The sequence below is a fragment of the Scatophagus argus genome, chromosome 2 (assembly GCF_020382885.2).
Source record: "Scatophagus argus isolate fScaArg1 chromosome 2, fScaArg1.pri, whole genome shotgun sequence".
Classification (NCBI taxonomy): domain Eukaryota; kingdom Metazoa; phylum Chordata; class Actinopteri; family Scatophagidae; genus Scatophagus; species Scatophagus argus.
In genome coordinates this window covers 7,285,376-7,311,532 of record NC_058494.1, presented here as the reverse complement: position 1 = coordinate 7,311,532, position 26,157 = coordinate 7,285,376, and the positions used below count along the sequence as shown (strand labels likewise).

Genomic DNA, 26,157 nt, shown 5'->3' with positions numbered 1-26,157 from the left:
TGCCGCTATACGGACCTTGAAAACATCACATGGCAAAATCAAAGGGGTTAATATTAACTTATACAGTTTAGTGAAGCTAGAACAAAGAAACATATCTGACACTAACAGGAAAGAATCGACTGCTGAGAAAAACTACAAACTACTTAGGAAATCCTGCTCACACTGCAGCTACTTGCATTTTTCTCTCCTGGAACTTACTGAACGCACACACATATTCAGTGGATGAGTCAAAGAGCTTTTGTTCAAAAGTTGTCTGTCTGGTTACATTGTGAGTCATTCAATCACAGCAGCTGTATGTATAAGGCGCTAGCTACATAATTAAAGGCTTAAATTGAAGAACATTGTTGAGGTTACATGCTGACATTTTGGTATGAAGAATTATTGTCCTTCCAATAACTCATGCACAAAACAAGACGATCCACCTCACATACAAGAACTGGCTCCATCACCTGCAAAGCATCTGTGCAAGGAGATACAGCAGTTTCTGTGATGCTCAACATAGCCAAGATAGTTCAGGTGTTACAGGTCAGGGGAGGTTTCACACACATCTCTGCATCACATCTTAAACTGGGCCAAAGCATCCACTAAATACAGGCTGGATTTGTCAGAGGTGTTGGCTTTCAGTGAGCTGCAGGCTGCAGGCTGCAGGAAATCACGTATGTAATATAAAACCCCAAAGCATTCAAAAGAGATCAGCAGGATAATGACTCAAGTCACCCATTTGACCCATTTGTCAGCCATTTGTATTTAAAAATAAATAAATAAATAAAATACACGATAAAAGGTGAGAGCAATGTTTTTAATTGCCTTTTCATGAGGCAGAGGGTTGGATTCTCGACTGTGAAAAAGAGGCGGAGAAAAGAGTGTTGGTGCAACAGTGACACTTGACAGAGAACATTACTGTTGTCAAAACAAGCCCACTTATGCAACAAATAATCAGTAAAGGGACAAGTATATCTGTTCATAAATATCATTTCAGAACTTTTCAACTGTGCACATCTATCAGCTAAAAATACAGTCTCATTTGTGTTTTCAGGCAACAATTTGCTCACTTACTAATAATTATTGTAGAGGCAAAATATTAAAGGACTAAAATAGAAATGTGAAAGTTTGAATGGATCTTACAGGCTCTTACAGTAAGCTCATTTTACACTGCAGTCAGGTTTTGGTTCAGCCTGTTGGATTAGAACTTGCCCTTCTTCTTCTTCCAGGGCTTCTTCTTGGACTTGGAGTCAATGATCAGCTGAGACTGACGCTTCAGCGCCTCCCGCGTGATGATCCCATCAACCTCATCCTCATCGCTCTCCTCGTCTGACACACCAACAGTGATAGTTTGGGATGAAAACAGATTTTGATTACATGCTTGAATTAATGTGTGTGTGTGTGTGTGTGCGTGTGTGTGTGTCTCACCGTCATCGAATTCATCCTCTCTCTGGTCCTCAGGCAGCTTGACACGAGTGTTGTAAACTGGCAGTTTATCTTCAATCCTGACGCCGAACTGCTCAGGGCGACAGAGAGACATGGTGAAAACAGTCGATGACAACCACTAGTAAAGGATTTATTTTCTATTTTTGCCCATGTAGGCTTTCTTTATTAAATATTAATCCTCAAAATCCCTATTTCCATGGAAATCTGGCTTCCATCTGTCTTCATGTAGGACTTTTCACGTTGACAGATTCTGAAATTGTACAGAACTGATGGGCAATACTCTTTGTCAATGTTTATCGCCAGTTGCCAGTTTATCTGTTATGTGAAAGTAATTTATTTTATTTTTGAACCTATAATATAAAGGGGATTTTACATTCATGTAAAATCTCTTATTCATAAGGACATTAAATTAGTGTTAAAAACTTGAAAGGGGCCAATTTAAAATTGGCATGTACAAAAGATGTATTGAAATGTGTGACTCTATAGAATCTAAAAATACAAATGACTAACCATAATTTCATCAGACTTGATGTACTTCTTCATAGGAGAGGAGTATGCAAGCAGTTAGACGAGGATATTTGAGCAGATTCTAACAGTAGCAGGCAAGCAAACAAGACTGGACTGATTTACGTCGGATTTACGTCAGTTACAAAGATTATGCCCTCTAAAAATGGATCTGAGGGTAAAATAGTCAATGTCATTAGTAAATGGCCAACATTTTGTTACGTGTTTCCTATGGCACACTTTGATATCCTATGTTCTCAAACAGAGAAGGTGCTGCAGAGCGTTAGTAATCATGAACAAACACTTCGGGTGACTCTGATGGCTGCTTTTCCATTCAGATAAGCTATGCACGCACAGCAGCATGCATGCACACCATACTGTGTTCATTTGTCGAACTGTACAGTGCAGGCTTATACAAGTGCCCCAACATGCCCTTTGACAAACTACGTGGGTCAATGAAAGTTCAAATTGACACCCAGCCTTTTCAGAAGCGACTGTTTACAACCTCTGCAAATGCCAAAGAATTTTTTGATATCCTATCCAAAATCATAACCTGTGTGTGAACCCACTCACCTCCTCCTCCTCCATCTCCTTCATAATAGCAGCCAGATCCTTTCCCTGAAGCTCCTCATGAAGCAACTGCAACTTCAGCTCACACTGAGTCATCAGCTCCAGCACAAACTCATCTGAATCTGGAGACACGTCAGCTTCTGTGTCCTCACTCTGGAGACAAATAGAAGAATAGTGAACAGACATGAGTTTGACTGTCACCAGACACTTTGGAAAAAAGAAATTAACACCAAAACTACTGACACATATTAGCAAGCATTAAGACACACTATAGTCAGCATCATTCAAAGCTACAGCTGGACAATTTACAGTCATGAGGTTGTATTTACCAGCATGATGTGGTGAAGTTTGCTTGTGAGGTGCTCCACCCCGGCTCGAACAGTACTGAGGACTTTAACAAGCCAATCCAGGCGCTCTTTACTTGCCTCACATCTCTGCTGTTGAACCTGCAGCTGCCGCTCACACTCCTCCAGCATCTGTTGGTCACTAATAAAACCACGGAAAATGATCAGAAGCTTGAGAATAAGCATTACACAGCTGCATACACAATGCTTTTCTTCCACTGTTTGAGTGTCTCACCTGGAGAGTTTAGCTTCTCCAGAATATTTCATCTCCTCTAACTGGTGTTTCAGGAACTCCTTCTGTTCCTTCAGCTGCTGCAGCAACTTCTCATTCTCTCCCTCTAGCTTTTCCAGATGTTGGTATGTCTTTTTCTGTGAGATAAAGCGCTCCACTATCTCCTACACATAACACATAAAGAAAAACACATATGTAAACACACATGGGAGCCACACAAATGCATCCATGTACAGTGTGTGCTCATGAATTGGCACACTGTATGGTGAACCGATCTCTTTCTACATCTCTACCTGTATATCTGTGACTCCGGTGGCCTCCTTGATGCGTCTGAAGGCCTCCTCAAAAGTGGAGATGGCCTTCTCCTCTTCACCTGCCATCCTGGGGGTGCTGCGCTGGGCCTCACTACTCAGCTCATCAGGCTGCATAGCTGTTCTCTGAAAAAGGTAAAAGAAGATCAAGTTACTCTGTTCATTCTACAGCATATCTCTGTTTGAATTAAACTGTATTTTTATCAAAAATGTCATTAGCTACTTTTGGACTGACTGTTTGTAGGTCCTTCTATGGTCATGTCTTTTGATGTTATTTGGGGGGGGGGCATGTGTATCTCACCCTTCTATCAACTCTCTCAGCCTGGGCCTTGCGCTCCTCAACCTTCCTCCTGTAGCTGGCTATGATGCGCTCTCTCTCCTTGCGCTCCTTGTAGAGCAATTCCTCCTGCTGCTGTAGCTCAACCTGGCAGGAGGAGTAAAAGAAGGGGTGGCAGAATGGGAAAGAGGCAAGAGAGGAGACAACGGACAGGACACAGTGAGACAAACAGAGTGTCAGTATGACAACAGTGAATAAGTTATGATTATAATTCAGATGCAGAACAGCAATAAGGCTGGCTAATGTACATGCACTTTCATATAAAATGAAGAGAACACAGGTGAATAAATGCTTTAAGAGCTCATTGTAGCTGCGTTACTTGGGATTCGTGTCATTAGTGATGACGGTTGTGGTGAGGGAATCAACCTTCTGACACCTTCCCTAGAAACATGCATACTGAGAGGTTGCAGGTCACCTTAGCAGCTTCTTTGGAGAGCTGGGCGTTGTTGTTGAGGGCCTGCATGTTATGGAGCTCCTCTCTGTGATTCAGGATTTCTGCTTCCAGACCGTCCAACTGCCCCTGGAAAGTCAGACTCTCCTCCTGAAGAGGTGACAGTAGAAAAGTGAGGGATAAAAGGAGAAAAGACAGGATATATGGATGAACAGAAAACAGCTGCAGCAAGCTTTTTTTTTTGTTACAAACAGTAAGGTCATAAGGGGACTGCTGCAACACTATGATCAAAATAACTGCATGAACTATTGCTCATTAACCATTAGGCTGAGATCTTGAAATGAAAACTTGATCTATTAATACACTTACACTGCACTGGATTATGTTACAACAACATTAACCAAATGTCTAAAATGTAACCATGAAGAGAATGAAGTGAGAGGATAAGTTAACGTTATGTAAGTCTGGGACAGGACTGTACTGTACTGTACTGTACCATTGTGGAAGTCTCACTCATCGTTTACATATCACATACAGAGTTTCATAATAAAGGCACAACAAAGTGTCTTGGCACAGGCCACAGAAACCTGTGGAACAGCAGTGGGCATCCACATTTTCTGTGCCTGATATGAAAATAATTAACAAGCTGGACAAAATGCTGATAATGCACAATTCTCATATGCTGATGGCGAATACACAGTTACTATATTTGGATTTCCATGAATTCATTCTTTCTAAAAATGGCTACATGCATTGCAAAATAATCTCTAAAACAGGAAGCTCAGAGTGTTCTGAGAAATAAATCATTATAAAATGTCCAGCAATGAGATAAGTACAACTTATTATTTTGAGGCAAGCAATGTGTGTGTTGAATTAACCTGAAGGTGACTTTTGAGTTTCTGATAGTTAATCATGATGTTCTCTGCCTCCTTGCACTTTAACTGGGTCTTCTCCAGTCTGTTTTCCAGGGCCCGCAAATTCTAACGACAGACAGAAAACTGTTGACTGAGAGTACACGCATGAGCCATTCTGTATTGTATTAAGCACAAACATTCGTGTTTTGCACATCTCTAAGCCTTAGTGCTAACAACCATGGCTTCTTCCTCTTTCTCCCGAGCACGGGCATCAGCAGATTGTGCTCCATCGCTTGCCAGTGATTTAATTTTCTGGTGTTCCATCGTCAGCTCTTCAAGGCGCTGTTTGTGGGTCTCAGTGGTGTGTTTTAGGGCATTGAGACGCTTCATCTTGGACAACACTCTTCGGTCTAACGCTGTCAGGGCTGCCTGAGAAAACGGTGGGAGAGGGAGAAGGTATGTGAGCAAAAGAGAAAGAGACATGCAGATGGGCAAACAGAGAGTTGTGCGCTTGCAGATAGTCTCAATCTATTATTTATTTATATTTATCTACTATTTAAATATTAAGACACTAGACAGACAACTTTTTGAACATCTAATTATATTTGCTACATGCTACGTTGTCACCAACAATAGCTGTGATTTTAACAGAGGTAAAAGTGAAACCACTGGTGAAAATTGTCGCTTTAATTTTTTTTGACCCACTAAATGAGCCCAGTAAGAACGCACAAGCCAGTGCTCCGTCCTCTCACCTTCCCGGACATGTTACGGTAGGGATCCTTCTCCAAGCCTCTTTTAGGAAAGGCCACTTTGATGACATGTTCATCACCCTGAGGGGCAAGACATCAAAGAGAACAAGACAGTGAAATAAGATGAGATAATCCTTTATTAGTCCCATAACTGGGAAATTACAGTGTTACAGCAGCAAACAGGATATAGAGGGTGCAAAGCATGCAAGGATAAGGGAGGGATGTGAGGGTGTGAGGATAAATAAAAGAGAAGCAGCAGGGCTAGGAAAGTATTTTATTGAGATTTACAGCATTAGCTTCAGCCAGTTTCCTGTGCAGCCTCTTGTTCTCCTGCCTCAGCTGGCGAATGGACTCTGCGTTCTTCTTGATGGTTGACTGAGAGCTCTCATAGTATGCTGTTCTTTCGCCCTCTGGTGGACACAATTAATAGTTACACCAAATGGCTATAATGGAGAAATCGTCTCTCAATATTCACTAATATTACACCTAACTACACCTAACTTTCCCTCGGACTTAGTTATAAGTTTATAGTGGTTAACGTCATGGTAACCTAAACACAGCAAAGCACGAATCTTTTAACTGAAACGAACTTGAATCAATGCTCACTTTGAAACTAACAAACAAACTTACCCAACAGTTGGATTTTACGCTGCATATTCGTGATCTGCTCATGTAGCGGAGGCTTAATCGTGTTGGTGAACGGCATTTTTGTTCTGTGTTATGGGCTCGGTTAGCAAAGACGCCTATGCCAGCCGTCAGCGTTAGCTTGACCTAAGCGAACGCCTCTTTGAGTTTGTAGCGTTGCCAAGGCAACGTGTACACTCGCACCAAAGCGAGGCTCAACGTTTCAGGTTAACCCTGTGTGTGGCGAACTGCTGCGACAAAAACACAATTCATACACTGAATTCTGACTGAACCTCCAGTATAATTTAAATGTCATTTACATGTGCATTTATATGTCAATTTATATATGTTATATGTCATGTGTTTTCATAAAAAATATATTCACTGCATAGCTGCTCTTAGTTACAAAATTTTAAATTTTTTTCTTTTAGAAACATCACAAAATGTCAAAAACTACCAAGTATGCTACTACTGTAAAAAAAAAGTTATGAATAAAAGCTTCCATTTGTATATTTGCTTGAATTTCCCTCGGGATCAATAAAATATCTGTCTATCTATCTATATACAAAATTGCATGTCTACCCTATTGCATATCAACCGTTACCATTTAGCTGATTTCATACCTGCACTATATTTGTGATGTAACTGCATAGAGTACATGTTTGAACGTTTATAAATTGTGGCATGATTCTTCAAAGAAATTAATGAATAGATATAAAAATGCTCTATTCAACTCTCATAGACAGAAGTATTGGGCTACCTGATCTTCACACCAACAGGAACTTTATATTGATATTGTATTCTAAAAGCACAGACAGCTTTGCAGCTATAACAGCTTCCACTCTTCTGGAAAGACTTTACACAAGATTCTGGAGTGTTTCTGTGGGAATTTTCTGCCCATTCATGCAGTAGATCATTTGTGAGGTCAGACACTGAAGTTGGACCAAAAGGCCTGGCTCACAATATCCGTTCCAGTTCATCCCAAAGGTGTCGTATGGGGTTGAGGTCAGGGCTCTGTGTGGGCCAGTCAAGTTCTTCCACACCAAACTCATCCAACCATATCTTTATGGACTTTGCTTAGTGCTTGGTGCAGTCATACTGGAATAGCAAAGGGTCTTCCCCAAACTGTTGCCACAAAGTTGGAAGCCTAGCTTTGTCCAAAATGTCTTGGTATGCTGAAGCATTAAGGTTTCCCTTCACTGGAAGTCAGGGAACAAGCCCAACCCCTGAAAAACAGCCCCATAAAGAGTAGTGTCTGGATATTTTTGTATATGTAATGTATTTCAAATTGTACTTTTTTGCACAGTTTTAATTTATTGTATAGTTTAAATGTTGTTTGTCAGTATTATCACACAATTCCCCTATGATGGACAACAGCGATGAAAACAAAGAATATTCTACTTGTAATTGTACTCAAATAAACCTAAGAACCAATGGCTTTCTTTCCCTTTGAGCACTGATATGGAAATTCAAACTTTTATTAGTTTACATCAAAATGAGAGTTAATGTAAAACTTGTACAATGTACAAACTCACAATTTGCACATTAATTAAGAATATGTTATATGATATTCAGTGGAGAGTATGAACAAAAGAGGTATTAAAAAATAAAGACTGCAAATCCAACTTAAACCACTTGGGTCATTTGTAAGCTCTGCTTACTCTGAGTAATGTACTAAGCTTTTAATCACCTGCAGTTTAGCTACTTTGCTTTATGAATTAATTTCAAACAGTGCAATATGCTTAGCTAAACTGATCAAACACAGCCTTACTCAAGTATCAGCAGGGTACATCTGCCATAAAGTGGAGATCTCACTGAAAGACACTGGACCCTTCAATGTTTCAACAATAATCACATTACAAAATAAACACAAAAGTGTCAAAAAGACCAAATTGTACAATGAAAACAAAAACTTTAGCTTTTAAGGCAAACTGATGCTTAAATTAACTACAATTATCATCTGTAACTCAAACTCACATGCTGTTTCTGTAATAAAGTCACCCTTGTTGGTAGAGCTCAGACAGACAACGGGCTCAAGGCTTTGTAACAAAATACAAAGGATCAGTAAACATTCAGACAACACAAATAAATCTCATTTGGCAGCAAGGCACAAACATACATAATGTAGGAGATGGCAATGGAATTCCTCCTTTCGTTCTGGTTCCTTTAAAAACACACACACACACACACACACATAAAGCTGTGACTTAATCTACGGATTTGGGTGCTTCATTGGACTTGTTCAGGAGGGAGAGCAGGTTCTGTGACATGAAATACGGCCTCTCTGCTGATCCATCGTTGCGCTCCAGGTCCTCCACTGTGACATGGACAGAAGCAGTTGAGGACAACATTTTTCCAAAATCAAGCTAACACTGAGCAGCAAATGAACTGTTCTGGGATTCATTTATTATATGTATTATAATATATAAACATTATTACATATCAGTTTGACTTTCAGCTGATCCAGAATCACACTGGGCACTCCAGCAATTTCATATTGCACTTCATATATTGGCTGTGGTCAGAAGTTTGCTTTGTTTTACTAGACCCATCAGTGATGTCACAGGGTCCTGGAGTAAGCAGACAGTGTTTGACTTTAATTGGTCACCAGTCTGACAGGCTGCTGCTCCAAATCAATGCAGCAGATGATTTTAGATTTTATTTTTAATGTAGGCCAAGGTACAAAAACATACAATACTACACTTCCCATAATGTGATATATTCCTTAGCAAAAGTCAACACCTTTTAAATTCCAGGACCACTAGTGTGTAACACAGGCATTACATGAAAAATTTATATTCCTTAACCCAACATAGGATTAATCAAATTATGTCAACAGAACCTTAGAAAACAATACAGTAATTGCCTTACAAGCTGAATAGCACTCTGAGATGCAAGTAAAATGACAATAAAATTGTTGGAGTGCACCTTTAAGACAAAATCAAAGTTCTCGCTGTTTTTTTTTTGTTTTTTTTTACATAAAAACTCACCTTCTTCCATGCACCATAACACCTTAAAATGTGTATACCCATAACAGAACTACTAGGATTAAATACAATCACCTTTAATCGAGATTTACATCCAGTAAATAAGGAATGTCATCAGTAACTTTAGTGGAAAAACAACTTACATCTTTCACAAGGTGACAAACATGAAAAAGAGGTACAAAAGCATCCAGAGACTTAAGATGTTAGTTGCAAGCATTCAGAAGGCCATGTCAACACCATGCAGCACTTAGAGAGAGAAAGAGAGAGAGAAAAAGAGAGAGAGAGAGAGAGAGGGGGGATAGGGACAGAGCGAGGCAGGTGGGATCAGTAAACAACTGTTGGGGTCTTGAAAAGAGGTCACCGTGGCTGCGTCATGACATGACACAAAGCCAGTCCGAAATACCAAGGCAAGTAGGTGGCAATACAATACATGGGATCCCATCTTGGCGTGGATCTTTACAAGACGGAAGCCAAAAAATACATGACAAACATACACTGCTGTGTATATATACAAGTTCATAGGAAAGATCCAGTATTCATACAGTATATCAAATATGTCTGTAACATTTTGGCGTCAGCTGGTATTATTGTAAACCGTGAAGGAGATTCACCATCGATTGAGATGTGATCGCTCTGACTGTAAACACGGTGCTTAGTGGTTCTGTAGTGCATACCAGGATTAAGACAATAACTATTAGTGACAGTAATCAGGCACAGGTTCAGCACTCACAATGTTCTACAGATCTTCACAATGTACAAACCAACACTGTTCTAAAACCAAGACAAGAGAGCTATTTTTTCAAGCTACAGAGATGCACTGGGCTTTTGACCTGCTTCAATCTTCACAAATCGACCGCAACCTTCTCCAGCTAGACGCCTCTCACATACAAGCGATCTGAAATTTTAGCTTGTTGCATGTCGCACATTTAACACGTCCATATCACAAAGTTGTAGCACAGTTCTTTCATTCTCTACGAGGTTTACCAAGCCTCATGTTTTTTGCCCTTACATTACTGTCAACATCTACTCCTGTGGTGCAGATGGATCCTTTTCTTCCTGAAGTTCTTCTTTTTCCTCTTTCTTTTCACCATCCTCCTCCTTCTCAGCCTCCACAGCCGGAGATGACACCTCCTCAGCCTTTTCCACCCGTTTCAACTCCTGCTCCTCTGCAGCAACTTTCACTTCTCCTTCTTCTTCTTTCTTTACCGCCTCCTCTGTCTCACTGGCATTTTGCTCTTCACTTTTCTCCTCTTTTGGCTCTTCAGCATCCGCCTTGGACTGCAGAGGCTGCTCCTCCTCGTTGTTCTGCCTGACCACCATCTGCTGTTTCAGCTGGATCTCTCCGTCTTCTTGCTGCTGAAGAGGAGTCTCCTCCTCAGGCTTCACCTCATCAACCTGATTGGTAGTGTCTACCTGCTCAACACCATCGCCACCTTCCTCAAGCCTTTTTGTTTTGGAAAGGATGTCATGCAGCTCAGGGGACATGAAGTAAGGCCTTTCAGATGAGCCATCATTTCTTTCCAAGTCCTCGCCTTTTTGCATTAGTAGAAAAGACGTATTTTGTGTTTTTCATTGGGTTAATGGAAAATTAGGGGAAAATGAAAATATGAAATAAAGGGAATGTGTGAAAATAAAGTAACGTAAAGGGAGAAACGAGAAAAAGAGAAGACGAGTCAGAAACATGGCAGGAAGAAGAAACCAGTATGTCAGCTTCTGATCATCGAATGAGTGCTTGAACACAGGGAGAAGAGGAGAAATCTGGGCGGTTGCAAAGTTACTCACAGAAGCATAGGAAGAGTGTGTCCACACACATGGCGTACACGCTGAAGAAGCCATGGGCGATAAGGTAGGATCCCACTACCACCGTCTACGTGAAGAAAATTACATACAGTTCATCAAGACCTTTGCTGTGGCACCAAAGCCCACAGGCGAGCTCAAAACAGTCAATTCATAACTGTGACAGAATTTCCCTTCATATTTAGTTTTCAGTCTCTTAATTCAACTTAACCTATTGCACAAAGGGTGTCTGTCTCCACAATTTACAGTCTATTGCTTGTTATCTGTTCTGGAGGCTTAGAGGAGATAGTGAGTAGACAGTAGCTGGTTAAGGAGATCAACAGAGGGGCTCAGGGCAGCAGAGATAATGGGCAAATTGAGATAAGTAATGCTTAGGCTAAATATCCAATTATTTGAGACTACATAAGTCTCATGCCCATAACTGGAGAAATCCCCTAACTTATGTACACCCTCTGGAGGAAGTCAGGCAGATGACATTGCACCTGTTGCCTTGTGTTGTTCCGATTCCTTCCATTAACCAAGTGTTTTTCAATAAATAACTTCTGCAGTAAGACATCATCTGATCTCCTAGAGTCTTCTTCATCAATAACAATATAACTGTCTCTCACCAGTATTGGCACCCAGTAGTAGTTCAAAGATGGAGCCGCCTCCTCTACCGCTTTGATTCTTCCAGAGAAGAAGAAGAAGGAAAAGATCCCTGTGAAGAGAAAATAAGAGTTGGTGAAGTTAAACTAGAAAACCAGAAAGATCTCCTTCCAGTTTAAAGAATAGATATTTTTGGTCTAAAAATAAAATTTTTCTTACCAACAATTCCAACGATAAGGAGCTTCCCAAGAAACAACAGGAAGTCAGTCACTTTATCTAAAACAGCCACCCTGTGTTGAAATGGGCACAGTAGAGATTATGAGAATGTATCAAAATAAACAAGGCTAAGAACAGCGTAAATATTGAATAGATATTTTTTGTCCAGTGGTTAACCAATTAAAAATTGTATATATTAATTCCATAAAATCCCACCTGATAATGTTCCTCATGAGAAGGAAAAAGGCATCTCGAGCTGAGGGACAGAAACTTTTTCCATAGATGGCAATCTGGAGCAAAACAACAAACAACCACTTTAAATCCTGACCAGACTCAGCATTCCTGTCTCCAAGAACTTACAAGAACTCACCATGATGTAGGCATTTCTGTTAAGGAACTTGATACATTTCTCCAGACACCAGAAGCAACACTTCATGCAGCTCAGCAGGAACTTAGCAAACTTGTTCTGAGCACCTGAAAAGTGATAAGAAGATTGTTACAATTACTGGAGCAAACAAACTGTGTGTAGGAACCTCTAGCACGACACATGCATCTATCCAAAACCAAACTTTAAGTCTAACTAGTTTAACAACAACATCCTAAATGCGTAGAAACAATGTCAGTGATAAATATCAGCTAATGATGAAGACAGTAGGTCACAGGAGGTCAGCGTTCCTGTTCTGAAGATAAATATTCTAACCTTTCAGCTTGTGATCCAAGTACTCAAGGATGACCCTGATGACCTGAACCAAAGACAGGATCAGAGAGCCAAAAGCCAGAGAGCCTGTGTGGTATCTGGACAGAAGGAGGAAACACAAGCAAATAGTAAGCATGAAACACACTTATCCTGTCACACAGGTAGAGTAAAATACAAATACAAATTCAGCCTCTAACCGGAGGGCCCGTCCCAAAGAGGCAAAGATGGGATAGGCAGGAATATCTTCAGGCTTCTTGAAGGCCCAGTAATACGAGGCAAATGCTCCTGACAGAGTGACCTGGCCCAGGGCTGTCACAAAGTTTGCACACCAGAAGAAGAGGAAGACATTGTAGAACTGGAACAGGATGAGGTATTTGTGGTAGAGTGTCTCCCCACCATAGAAAGCAAACAAGCACTCTGCATCAGGACACTGAGCCGAAATGTTTGAGCTGTTGAATGTCTGAAGAACGAGAAAAGAGACCACAAGACTGTTGAAGTGGTTTTTCATACAGTTAACATCAACAAAAGTGCAAGGTTTCACACACACACAGTCATGTTTCCACCACTTGTGGGGACATTACATAACCTTGCATTCATTTCCTGGAGGCTTACCGACCACCTAACCAAAACAATAAACTTTAAAGTCCAAACCTGCACCTTTACCTAACCCTAACCTCAGCCTTAACATAAAGCAAGTCTTCACCATCCATTCATTTCTATACTTATTATCCATCAGGGTTTGGGGGGGAGGGGGCATAACTCTGCACAGAAGGCCCCAGACTGAACCTGGATCCCTCTTGCCATAAGGTAGCAGTACTAACCACTGCCACACTGTGCCATCTTCCATCCATCCATTTTCTATACCGCTTATCCGTCAGGGTCGCGGGGGAGCTGGAGCCTATCCCAGCTGACTACGGGCGAGAGGCGGGGTTCACCCTGGACTGGTCGCCAGTCAATCGCAGGGCCAACACACAAAGACAGACAACCACACACTCTCACACTCACACCTAGGGGCAATTTAGAGTAGCCAATTAACCTAATGTGCATGTTTTTGGTATTGTGGGAGGAAGCCGGAGTACCCAGAGAAAACCCACGCAGGCACAGGGAGAACATGCAAACTCCACATAGAAGGGCCCAGACCGGGATTCGAACCTGGAACCCTCTTGCTATGAGGCGACAGTGCTAACCACTGCACCACCGTGCCGCCCATACTGTGCCATCTTCACCCTAATATTTAATGATTTATGTTGCGGGGACTCGCATAGGTAAAGCGTGTCCTCACAATGTGACTGTGTAAACAGATTTTTGTCCCCACGACTACATGAATATGCATCCACACACAAACAAACATCTTCAATAAGTCAATTTAATGTGGTAGTGACATTTAAAAGCATACCTTGGGGTCGCAGGTCTGTCGTGAGTACTCACACTCAGAAGTGTTGAACACCTTGTACACCTGCTCATTAGATGTGGACAAGAAACTGGGAAGAACAAGTGGTCAAGGAGATTTTGTTGATGAAGGGAGGATATCTCTGAAGAGGTCACAATCAAGAGTCATTTACATCTACATTAATGAAACTGTGTCACAAACGAGATAAAGTAGGAAAAAATAACAAATGAATAGTATAGAAGGATACATCATTACAATTTGGGAAATTTAACAAGAGTTGGATTTTTTTGCAACAAAAAGGGAAAAAAATGGTTATAGGAGTGAATAACTACGAAGTGACACGTTTGTATTTTGACCATTTTTGATCGTCATCTGGACAATGGAAAGGATACACAGCAGTGATAGCCCAGTAAGCAATCACCAAGGCGAGGAGGGCAAAGGTCAGCAGTGGGTAGAACAGTGATGACATTACGTGCCCAACGGCTCTGAAAAAGATGACAGTAATAAAAACATTCTTTCAACAAGCTCAGAAGCAGTCCTCTTCAAAAGGAGCAAGAAGGTTCCCCAAACGAAGAAATGCAGAACAGCATTCTCTTAAAGTAGCATTAACTGATTCCTTCAACTTTTGTGGCAGCAAAATAAGCAGTAAAGACAAATCCAACAGAAACAGAGAACATTAGCAACATGTATTTGGAGTCGTGTTTCTGACCACCTGATGAATGTAAGTCAAATATTCAGACTTGTTTTAACTGCGTTTTTGGTGTCCATCAACTCCTCAGGGAAACATCTGGCTCTTACGCTGCTCAGTTTATTAAGGCTATAGCTGTGAATAGATGCCTGTGGTGGCAGCAAACAAGGTTGATTAAGAGATGTGAGACTGAACCAAATTAGTTAAATTGTGGGCCTTGAGTTTCAACACTGAGTTGAAAGACACTTAAATGTTTCATAGAAAAAGGAACTACAGAGTTGGGTGATAATTCTCTGTGCGTTTGTCACAGTTATTTAATCCACAGTAATTGTATAAATGTAGATTTGGGCAGCTTTAAAACAGGTGAAGAGGTCTGGTCACTTCTCTGACTCAGCTGGACAAACCGAGCAGAAAGGCTCTGCATGATGCCAGACTGAGATACATACTGACCTGCTGGCTTCTTTGATAAGGGCGATGGCAATCAGGATTCTCTTCCTGAGGAAGATGAGTAGCAGGATAATGATGACTTCCACTATAGCCAGAATGATCACTGCAAAACAGAATGAAGTGATAAATGCATCAGATTAACAGAATTCATACACATTCCATACAAACATGTATTCAAGTGTGAAAGTGTGTTTGTGCGTACTGAAGGCCAGCCAGGTCTGTCTGATTTGCAGGTAAACAGAGAAGTCCGTCTGCAGGCCCAGGTCACGGATGGTGACATCTGAGCCCGGCTCTCCCTTTAGACTCGCAAACTCCATGTAGCAGTGGAAAATCCCTAAAAAAATAGTTCATATCTTTAGAAGTTCTTCATTTTCAAATGAGCGGATATCTTCATCATCAGTACAGGCTTACCATATCCGATGACGAGAATAACCAAAACAATCATGACCCAGACCATGACACCAGCCAAGAATCGCAGCAAGATGATGAAAATCAAGCTGACAACCATGGCGATCACCAGACCACTGGAGAAGGTGGACACAGTCAAAGTGTTACATGTGTCATGGCAGTTAACAAGAGTCTTTAAGCACTTTTTCCTGTAATCTTTGCAGTTGCTTTCATGATCAGTTTCCTGAGGTTGGTCTTAAACACATGGTTTTCATATACCAAGTGAAAACATTTAACAGTCATGATAACAGTGCATTTTCCAACTACTACAGTGAGTCGGCTGACAGAATCTGTTTAGCGGCTATAAAAGCCAGTTAATGTGTAGATGAACAAACTGATGTTATTTTATCTGTAAATGTAACAAAAATGTTGTTCTGTTAATGTAACCATCAGAAGGTGGATGGACTTACAGTAAAATCCAGTGCCAAGACTGAGTATAATCCTCAAAGATTCTCATGGCCACCTGGCGAGCTTCAACAACCACATTTGACTTCCTGCAACAAAAAGAAACAAACAGTGGATAAAATATGTAATTAAGTGACTGACTACAAAGATATTCATTTATTAGGTTAGTCATGTCGTGCAGATTAAAATGAGAGACAACTTGACTTTGCTGTGTGGCTTTACTCTGTCCAGCACTGACATGTTGTCTGCTGTAACAACACAGCACAACAGCCTGTAATACTCATCATCATGATAAATAACATGCAGAAAGCACAGTGACGTCGCCAGTGGGAATAACTCCAACAGAAAACGCTGACATTAAGACCCTCCAGGGCACATACAATTAGAGCAGAACCAAAGCAGGCGTACACGGTGGCAAAGACCCATCAGTGTACAGAGGTATACGAGCCTTTAAATAGGACGTGGAAATCAGTATAGTGAGATGTGATGGGGATGTGATATGATAGCAGTCTGCTACTGACACAGCATAGCAAAATGTGCGTTGATAGCGTCAAGCCTGAACTGGTTCATTTAAGCACGTAACATTTTATCTTTGACTTAATAGCAAGGATTATTTTCAATTTAACTGAATAATTTCTTAATAAAACATTTTCATTATTCAAATAATCGTTTGAAAATATCAAAAAAGTAACATAAATGTCCACATCTAGCTTTGAGGTCACAAATTTCCTACATTTTATGACCATTTGTTGCCATTACAGAGCTTGTTTATAATTTTTAGAGCTGGGGTAATATGCTTAATATGATTAATCAAACAGTTTTGAAATTTTGCAACACAAAGTGATTAATAAGCACATTTGGTGTAAACATGTTGCCACACTATGACTCAGTATGACTCACTTGGATGCCTCCAGCACATCTGTGGCATTGATATTGACGCCCTGTCCAGCATCAAATGTGGTCTCATTGCCCACCACCACCACGCCGCCTTTCAACGTTCCCAAGGCAGGAAGGCAGCGACGTGTGACTGTGGAAGAAGGAGATGTTTATATGGATCTATTAGTTACTGTATCACACAGAGACTAGACACCTACAGACACAGCAGCTTGTAGCATGGAGAAAAAGTGTTAAGTTTAGAAAAACAAGCTGCTCACTTACAGGGTTTACTGGGCATCACCATGGCTGGACACAAGGCATCCCTCAGGATCTCAGGAGGACTCTGAAATATTATACAAATAATGTAACAACTTTCAATGTACTTATTTGTAGTAACGTAAAGTACATTTCACAGCATCACTTTAAGTATGTATAAAATGTGAATAATCAACTTATTTGAACACTTACCAGTTTGGCAAAATCCACTCCTTCCTTGCAGTATTGTTTGTAGTATTCATGGTCTTCTTTGTTACCTAACTTGGCTTTCACCAATGTCATATGCCTGTCAGGACAGCTTTCCACACATAACTGGACACAAACAACAACAACCAATCATGACAGTTAATTTGCTTGTTAGAAAGGAATAAAATGTTGCAATGAACATGAAAGATAAGTAAGATAAATAAGATATTGCCTCTGACCTGTGTGGTGGGACACTGGAATTCCAGTAGCACCAGAGGACTGGCACATTTCAGGATGTTGAAGTAGAATAGAAGAGGCTTCTTCCTGTTGCACAAGAACAGTAAAATAAGACTATTACTAGGCATATATCACAAACAAATGTTTCAAATGATGAGTGTCAGATTATAGTAACACGCATCATTATCAGAAATACACAAGGTGGTCTGTATGTGAAAGGTTTCTAAGTACACGTGTAGACATGTTCGTATTGTCAGGTGACTCACTCCAAAGATGTTCCAGCTTGTCCGCAGAACTGCCCCCTGCTGTCTGTGGGGTAGATCACTTTCCTGGGGTCACCCTGAGACCAGGCTGCACAGGGAAGAATTTAAATCATTCAGAACAAAGATGGACATTAGACCAAATGACACTAAATATTCAAAATGCAAAGTTGCACATCCTGCTCTTGCACATCACCAGATACTCAAATTAACACTAAATGAATTGAACTGAAGTCTCCAGTAATTTGCAGTCTCAGATGTATGAATTAACTCTTTGATGGCAATATGTGACATTTAAATAAAACTCCAGCCTCTGCTCATACAGTAGCAAAGAGTTGGGGAAAGGTTTGGATTCTGACAAAGAATCTTAATTAATTATTTATGTCTTAAATAAGTAAAGAAAGTAAAGTAAAGAAAAAATGTAACACTTATATTTTATTTTATATTTCAGGGGGGCCCAGCAGGTCAACAAAAAACAGCATTTACTTCTTAATGTTCATGTACGTTTCATGATTTGTCAAATCATTTATATTTCTCTTTTTTTTATCTACAAGTGTTGTACTTAGTACCTGCTGTATGTTGAACTCACTGGACATAAGGAAGCTGCGAGCAGCCTTATACACCACCCTGATGAACTCACAAACAACCAAACAAACCATGTTGTACTGGACGTGAGTCATATTGACTAGTCTTACCGAGGATACCCACAGCAAAGTAACCCAACAAGGCTACGATGAAGAGAATACAGCAGAGGATATCTGTGCAGCCCCTGAGAGCAAAGCAGAAAATTGTTACTGGTGTCTTACATTAAAGGATGAAACAAATCATGATCAGTGATGATAATAATAATAATAATAATAACAACAACAATAATAAAAAAAATTTCTAAGCGCCTTTCTCAAAACTCAAGGACACTTTACAAAGACAAATGATGTGATGTGAAACAGTGAAGCAGACGTCTCACCTGTTGTGAATAGGTCCTTTGAAGTTTGGGTCAAACTTCCTGGACTCCCCTGAGGGTTAAAAGAGACAAAAGGCCTGTCAGTGTCTCACTCTGCAAACTCGAGCATGTTGAAGATGTGACTTGTGAATTCTACATTTTGATGAGATTGGAACACACACATTAAGGCAAATAAATAGAGAACTAGTAGTTTCACTTCATATACTCTTTCATCTCACCACTAACCACTTACAGTCATGAGCTCTCAGTGAAAACCTGAACTCAGATCAGTTAACTAGCAATTAAATAAACACAGGTCACCCATCACACTGCCAACAACAATATCTGAATCCCTTGGTTGCTATTAGTGATTTTGAAATTACAATCACAGTATTAATAGTCATATTTATGTAATATTGTAATATATCTTTTATAAACAATATATGTTTTAGTATCTAATTAAACTTTGAACATTCACATCATTTGGAACATTCAATTTTGTGCAATGATCAAAACAATACCGTCATGAAAAAATTCCACTGAATAATAATAATATTACAATAATTGCTGATGGCTCCTAACATACTAAGTGTACACGTGTAAAAATGACCATAGCACTACAGATTAGTATGTGATTGAAGATTTATGACTATGGAACTGTAATGTTATACAGCTTCACAATCACAGTTGCATATATTAGCTTAAACTAATAAAATATGATTAGTCTAATCTAATCTAATTACTTCTGATGATTAAGTTAAAACTGAAACTGTGTTATGAATTAGTTTCAGGTCATGTTTAATGAAACAGATTACACACATTAATATATAACTTCTTGACTCATCACAGAGAACCAGCATTTCTGCCAATAATTTAGACAATATTTAAAATTATTAATACTTTATCAGTATCTACAGTACAGTGTGTGGATAAGTTCAATGTATGTGTGCACAAAAAGAGCACTGCACACATAGAAGGCACATGAGTACAATATATTATGCATAAGTCTGTGTATTGCCAGAGACAAGACCGTCTCCAGAACAAAAGGATTCTTCTGTCTGACCGTCATGCTTAGCAACCCACAAAATGGCTCCCCAGCGATGGTGAGCTCCCTGTGGACATCACTAGCCGTCATGGAAACACCTCCGACACAGCAAAAGAGTAACATCCACCGCGCCCACTCTGCCTAGAATGACATCATCGTGAGCTAATGCTGACATTTTCAAACAACGGCGAGTATGAATGTGCTCCACGGCCATTTTTAGACAGTCAAATTTCACCTTGACATATGTTTATGCAGGAAATCAGTAAATGCCACCTCCTCTGCCAACATCCTGTTGTTAAATGACTAGACTATGAGATAATGCACATCTTGTCATATTACTGTTACTGTGTACCACAGTCTTTGTGACGATTCACACATCAAAGTTGCATTAAACTGTTCTTCAAGCTCTGCTACAGCTGCAAATTGGGAGGCTGTATGTCTGAGTGTGCCCGAAACACCACAAACTGATAATGCACTCACAGACACACACACAGCACACTCTCTGTCCACACAGTGCAGAGACACAATTGGCACCACCACAAAGGTCTCCCTGGACTTTTTATTTTAAAGTGCCATATGTTTGCTGTCTGTAAAATGTTAGTAGTTGTCAAAACAAATGGCCTATACACGAGCCATTAGTCAGTGCAGCTGAAGTCTATCTTACACAGTTGAATAACGTCACCAACACATTCAGCCACAAATGAGCCTTAAGTCCATCATAAATCCAGCTGGGGCAGACTGTTACAGTACCTTGTCTTGCGTATTTTGTCATCCCGCCGTTATTTCTCTCACAGTTTCTGTCATGGAAGGTTTTTCTGTGTTGTGCGTAGCGGTTGTGTTCGTTGTGTCTTCTTCCTGTATGAAGTCTGGATCCTTCAACATCTAACTCTTCACTTCCTCCTTTCAGTGTATTCAAAGCTCTGGCTTCAACCTCCTACTCCCTCTTTCTCTGGTACCTCTCTTGGCTCCAACATTGTCAGGGGAATTGCAGCAAAAACAGTAATGAAGGGGGAATTGAGAAAGTAGCAGCAACAGCAACAAAGACCTGATGCCTGTGAACCTGCCATTGCCAAAACTGCCTAAAACCATCTGATTACACAAACATGTTCTTTCACTCTAGCATCATAGCAGTTATTTTGGGCTTTGACTCCGCTGAATCGACGCGGGTTCACCATTTCCACGTTATAGCTCTTTTAAAGAGCGAAACCGCCTGCAGAGGAGCTGCATCATCACATGTTTTCTCAGCTTCCTGTTACTTAAAGGAAGCCTCCTGCTTAAAGCAGCATTTTCCAGCTCGTCACAGCACTTTGACCACGCCCCACCCCCACCTCCTAGAGCCAATATAATCAGACTTCACATGACTTACTCCCTAAACAATGAACAAAGATTTGTCAAAACTGTTCCATGCATTGTTAAGACAATGATTTGGTTATGATGCACTGTGTGTGACAAAGACAAGGCAATGAACTGGATTGGAAATCAGAGATAAGGCCATCCTACATGTTCTCTGGTGGCACATGCCATGTCTGGTGTGCCCACTTCTGCTGCCATGTGACAGACTGTCAGCATAGCATGAAATACAATACTAACTATTGACCTCATACATGTTTCAGTTGCATACACAGTGTCATGTCCTTGCAAATTGTTCTCGTTATGAAACAGTTTCCTTAACCTGAATTTCTGAGGCTCAGTTAACAAGGAATAGTTTGGAGAAATTGGAGAAAATTTGGAGAAATGCACTTAATTTGGTTTCTTGCTGAGAGTGCTGAGAGATATCACTGTCCTATCTGTCAGTTAAATGTAGGAGAAGATTAGCTTAGCATGAAGGATGGAACAGAGACACAGGTAGCCTGGTTCTGTCCAAAGATAACAAGATTTTCCCACCAGCTCACCTGAAGCTCACTAATCAACAAATTTTATCTTATTAGATTAATCTATACAAAAAAAACCCCCAAAGTGTAAAAATGGCATTTAATACAAATGAGATAAGGCATATTAATTATTGAGCCTTAGAGGTGTTCATAGATGGTTTTGTTATCTTTAAACATAGCTGTTTCCCTCTGTTTCCAGTGTTTATGCTATGCCAAGGTAATTAGCTATCAGTATGTTCATACTTAGCATACTAAGATGAGACTGCTACCGGTCTTTGCATTTAACTTTCATCAACAACATAGCATATGTCAACAAAATGTCAAATGTTCTTTAAATAAAGGAATATGAGAATTACCAGTATATGTTGTTGATTATATGCAGATATATGCAGATGAAAAACAGTTTCTGATAAACATCCCTTTAGTTTAAATACATTCAGATATACAAACTATGTTATGGAGACGCTGTTTCAAAATTATCTCAGATATGTCTTTCGTGTTTCTGTACTGTTTCTTGTTACTAACTGACCAGCAAACTCAACTGAAAGAGGTAAATAATATCAGTTTCTACTGACTTGGCTTTACGGTAATACTAATAACAGTATTATTAATATTAGAGGTCACTCTCGCCCTATAAATTTACACCACCTCATGAGAGTTGCATTAGAGTGTCCTGGCAGCAGTTAGAAACAGGGTTTTTACAGATTGTTTTTTACAATTATTTACATAAAAAGTTAAAAGGGTTTGCTGTTGCTTTTTGGTCTGACTCCCTCTTCCTGCCATCTCTTTGTATGTATACATTTCCTCTTTCTCTTTACTCCAGAGGATGAACACTGAAAGTGATTTTTCCATCCGCCTTTCATTTGCAGGACCATCTGTGAGTGTGAGAGACACAGCTCCATTAGAGCTGCCTGTTTTGTGCCATGTAACAATCGCTGATTGTGCTGAAAAGCATTCCGGCAGATTTGCTGTTTAAATGGTGCCAAATGTGTTGTAAATGGTCTTGTTTGTTTATCTAAGTGGATAAATGAATGTGATAGTAGTTTACTGATGTTAATCTCATGAGTGTACCAACATTAAGAGATTTTTTTTTTGAAAGGTGTAAATGTTCTCATGTTCTCATATGACTACCATGGGGCCCACGGGTAGCTCATTACATACTCCAGGGGCCCTGATAGTCAAAACCAACAAAGCTTACCAGACAATCTCAGTCTGCAGTCAGGTGCACATGGACTTAAAAACATCCCCCAGACTTTACTGTAGTAAAATCATGAAAAAGTTTGAAGATTGAATGGAAACAAATGAGAATGCTAACAATGGAATAAGACAGTCTGCTTCTGTGAATAACATGATTTCTTTTTTAGTCACCTCAATTGTGTGTATGCGTGTGCATGAGTGTGTGTGTGTGTGTGCATGCATGTGTTAAAGGAAGTGGTGATGTCACGACCAATGTGAGTCACTAATAGGCCCAGAGGGGTTATCAAATGAACCTTTCCCTGGCTACCTTAATGGGTTAGTGTGCACTGTGGTTGTGTGTGTGTGTGTGTACGCGCACATGAGGTCTATATGTGTGAGAAGACATTATGAGTGCACTTATATTTCTATTTAGAGCATGTAGATAAAGTTGATTAATACATGGGGCTTGACTTGATAAACTGTTTCACTGCTATATCTAATAGCTGCTACTGCTTCAAAAATATGACCCTCTGATAACTACTAACGAGGCCACTGGCCTACATTCTCCTAAAAGGAAAGGAGAAAACACATTAAAGCCTCATTTTGCAGAGCTAAATACTTCAAAACTGACAACCACTGGCTCAGATCATCTCCTCTCTTCACTCCTCGGAGAAACTGCTTGGATCAAACAGCAACAGTTTGTTACACATAACAACCATTCATTTTGAAACATTTAGCAGCAATGTTTCTATGTGCGTGCTCTGCATATGTGTGCACATGTAGTGTGTGTGGTAATGCATCTGAGTGTTTGCCAGCCCAATAATGACTGGAAGCCTCTTGTCTGTGTCTGCTGAGTGGGTTAAGCAGACAAGGCTGAACAGAGTCCAGGCAATGCAGGCTGCAGCCTGCCTGACTGAATGCACACCTAGACGGGGAGGAAAATGTAGTAGTACGCAACCGGTGACTGCTCACAGGTCAAACCATGCTGATAAAAACTGCTTTTCAAGAAGACTGGTGAGCTGGAATGTGTATTGTGCATTTGAATCGTATAAACCTTTATCTTCGTTTAAAAGGGCTGTGGTTTTTGACCTTTTAGCCTTCCTGGGGGAGGGGTGCCAAAGACAAATAGCTGTTTACATGGTGAAAGGAAAGCAACAAGGAAATGCTCCAGAATGTGAGCTTCATGGATTGAGGATGTGCACTTTACATAGTGGGTGTGGGCTGCAGCCTGGGAGCTTCTTACATTGTGAAAGAAGGAACAACTCCACAGTCAGACAGCATCAGCGTTGGCTCTCCATTTGAATACCAGTGTGAAGACTGTGGCATGCTTTTGAGCAGTCCTCTCATGTAACAACACTGACATGGGGTATTAAAGCAAGAATAACACTCGTTCCAAAAACTTCATGACTCATCAGTCCATAGGAACAACAACAACCCAGCCCAGACACAAGGAAACCACACCAGGCTACTGTGGGCTGCTAGGTTCCTGCTCAGTGGAGAAAATGCATGTGTGTCACACATAATAATCAGTGATGAGTCATGTCTTTGGGTGGTATAGAGGATGGGTTTTCCATAATATGTGCATGCAAAAAAAAAAATCAGTGCGTATGAAAGCAATTAATATCAGTGAAGTGTATGTGTTTGTATGTTTGTGTGAGTATCTGTGTGCATCTGGAAAACGGGTGAAATGACCATGTGCCAATCTACAAAACAACAAATGGTTTTTGAAACCAGGGGAGCACACAATAAACCAACAATAAAGCCTACTGTCCACTCCTCCTCTGTGGCTTATTTTGTGTGTTCCTGCAGTACTGCACAATCTGAATATGAAGGTAATATAATATTAGTACAATACGAGACAAGCCTTGGTTGGATGAATGACAGCCTACTTTTCATTATCAGCCTCCTTTATCAGTATCATTAAGCCATATATCAACAATTAATGACTCGGCTGAGCTCTGTAGGTTTAGGTGTCACTCTATGCTATATTTGGTTTCTAATACAACATGTTACAATAGGGCAATCCAGCCAAATACAATCACCCATTTACACCATTGTGCCTTCTTTCACGGTGTATCGTCAATTTAAAAAAATTATCTAAGACTATTTGAATACAAACTGTCTGAGATTAAACCGGAGATTAGATCTGCATAAGACCCATGAGGTCCACACCCTCCCATCTCCTGCAGTCATTGTTTCCATTTCTTCGCCCTTTAAAGAAAAAAGCAAAGATCGAGGAGAAAGCGTTTAGATTCTTACCGTATTTAGGGTCCGGTTTTTTTTCCTCCAGCTCCATTCTCACACACTGCTCAGCTGTTCGCGGCTTATCAGACCTTAGACAGGACAGTTACCATGGAAATGTTGAGGAAAAAACCATCAATAACATCGGCTGGCTGCTACAGCCACAGACAGAGACCATCCCGGACCAAACGGCGCATTCCAGGCTAACGGAGAGGACAGACAGCCAATGAGAGAGCCGAGCATGATAACTGACAGATGCGACAACCAATAAGAGTGCGCCTGAGCGGGAGAAACTCATTTGACTCGCCGCGACTTCAATGGAATGTCTACAGTTTGGGAAGACTCATGTGTTTCTAATGGACATAATGCGTCTAGAAATACGTTTAAAATTACCGGCTTCCTCCTCATAAGATTAAATCAGAGAGCCATAAATTAAATTGTGTGTTTTAACTTTATGAGGGCATGCATGTGTGAGAAAATACACCTTGTAAATAAAAGAACGCAGTAGTAGTAGGCTATTTGAGCTACAATTTAAAGCAGTACTCTAAGATAAGATCAGAAGATGAATCCTCACTTAAGAATGTCACTTTATAACACTTCATCTAGGCTACGTGACAGGAATATACTGTCCTCCACTGTATATATTTGGCAGCTTTAGTTACAACCACTTTGCAAGTTAGGCGTTTTCATTCCAAAAAAAAAAAAAAAAATCAACATGTGATGATTCATTCTTATAAAACACAAACAAACAAAAAACAGCAGGTTATACCCGAAAGTATGCCCTTAAGGCTCAACACTGATCAAATACACATTTAAAATGCTGTTAAGTGACGGTTATTACAAATACATATATAAAAGATTTACTAAATGGAGTTTTAGTATGATAAATTCCGTAATAGGTTAAAAGTTATGTAAGGATGTGCGTCTTTCCTCCTCCATTGGAGTACAGTCTCCACCACTCTGAGTAAAAACTATTCCTTTTACACTAGACTGTAACTCATGACAGAAGACTTACATTCATAAGCAATGTGGATCACAGAGGAAGG

General features: G+C 40.2%; 2 protein-coding genes across 6 annotated transcripts; both read right to left on the bottom strand.

The window, feature by feature from the left end:
- Window positions 1-802: 802 nt before the first annotated feature.
- On the bottom strand, window positions 803-6,441 carry odad3 (outer dynein arm docking complex subunit 3). 3 transcript variants are annotated; one of them, XR_006844733.1, is made up of 14 exons: window positions 6,351-6,441; window positions 6,009-6,130; window positions 5,724-5,801; window positions 5,209-5,400; window positions 4,996-5,097; window positions 4,142-4,267; window positions 3,691-3,813; window positions 3,372-3,515; window positions 3,082-3,242; window positions 2,832-2,988; window positions 2,506-2,655; window positions 1,411-1,498; window positions 1,126-1,311; window positions 803-838 (listed from the first exon to the last, which is right to left on the bottom strand). XR_006844733.1 is itself a non-coding variant. In XM_046404483.1 (14 exons), the coding sequence occupies exons 1-13, from the start codon at window positions 6,424-6,426 to the stop codon at window positions 1,184-1,186; spliced, it is 1,647 nt and encodes a 548-aa protein (XP_046260439.1). In that variant the 5' UTR covers window positions 6,427-6,441; the 3' UTR covers window positions 803-838; window positions 1,136-1,183. The 3 variants fall into 3 exon arrangements, 2 of the variants coding, with proteins under 2 accessions (XP_046260439.1, XP_046260429.1); XM_046404483.1 differs by having other exon boundaries at window positions 1,136-1,311; XM_046404473.1 differs by having other exon boundaries at window positions 803-1,311.
- A 1,337-nt stretch (window positions 6,442-7,778) lies between these two features.
- slc44a2 (solute carrier family 44 member 2) lies at window positions 7,779-25,322 on the bottom strand. Of its 3 annotated transcripts, none has more exons than XM_046404468.1 (22): window positions 25,130-25,318; window positions 18,803-18,851; window positions 18,534-18,607; window positions 17,845-17,929; window positions 17,581-17,665; window positions 17,348-17,467; window positions 17,162-17,222; window positions 16,904-17,030; window positions 16,009-16,092; window positions 15,563-15,675; window positions 15,354-15,485; window positions 15,155-15,254; window positions 14,409-14,501; window positions 14,023-14,107; window positions 12,824-13,086; window positions 12,630-12,724; window positions 12,300-12,403; window positions 12,146-12,219; window positions 11,933-12,003; window positions 11,737-11,825; window positions 11,114-11,198; window positions 7,779-8,661 (listed from the first exon to the last, which is right to left on the bottom strand). In XM_046404468.1, exons 1-22 carry the CDS (start codon window positions 25,164-25,166, stop codon window positions 8,552-8,554), a joined length of 2,136 nt encoding a protein of 711 aa, XP_046260424.1. In that variant the 5' UTR covers window positions 25,167-25,318; the 3' UTR covers window positions 7,779-8,551. The 3 variants fall into 3 exon arrangements, with proteins under 3 accessions (XP_046260424.1, XP_046260404.1, XP_046260414.1); XM_046404448.1 differs by lacking the exon at window positions 7,779-8,661 and adding an exon at window positions 8,677-10,863 and having other exon boundaries at window positions 25,130-25,322; XM_046404458.1 differs by lacking the exons at window positions 7,779-8,661; window positions 25,130-25,318 and adding exons at window positions 8,677-10,863; window positions 20,574-21,008.
- Between the last annotated feature and the right edge of the window lie 835 nt (window positions 25,323-26,157).

What these genes read in the sequence shown, in the direction of transcription:
- slc44a2 (XM_046404448.1), bottom strand. Translation starts at nt 25,166, where the DNA reads ATGGAGCTGGAGGAAAAAAAACCGGACCCTAAATACG. An exon ending in TCTTTGGGACGGGCCCTCCG is followed by an intron (nt 12,725 to 12,823) that starts GTTAGAGGCTGA and finishes CCTTCTGTCCAG; the next exon opens with ATACCACACAGGCTCTCTGG. An exon ending in ACAGAAATGCCTACATCATG is followed by an intron (nt 12,220 to 12,299) that starts GTGAGTTCTTGT and finishes GTTTTGCTCCAG; the next exon opens with ATTGCCATCTATGGAAAAAG.
- odad3 (XM_046404473.1), bottom strand. Translation starts at nt 6,426, where the DNA reads ATGCCGTTCACCAACACGATTAAGCCTCCGCTACATGAGCAGATCACG. An exon ending in CTGAGAGAGTTGATAGAAGG is followed by an intron (nt 3,516 to 3,690) that starts GTGAGATACACA and finishes TACCTTTTTCAG; the next exon opens with AGAACAGCTATGCAGCCTGA. An exon ending in CCGGAGTCACAGATATACAG is followed by an intron (nt 3,243 to 3,371) that starts GTAGAGATGTAG and finishes TGTTATGTGTAG; the next exon opens with GAGATAGTGGAGCGCTTTAT.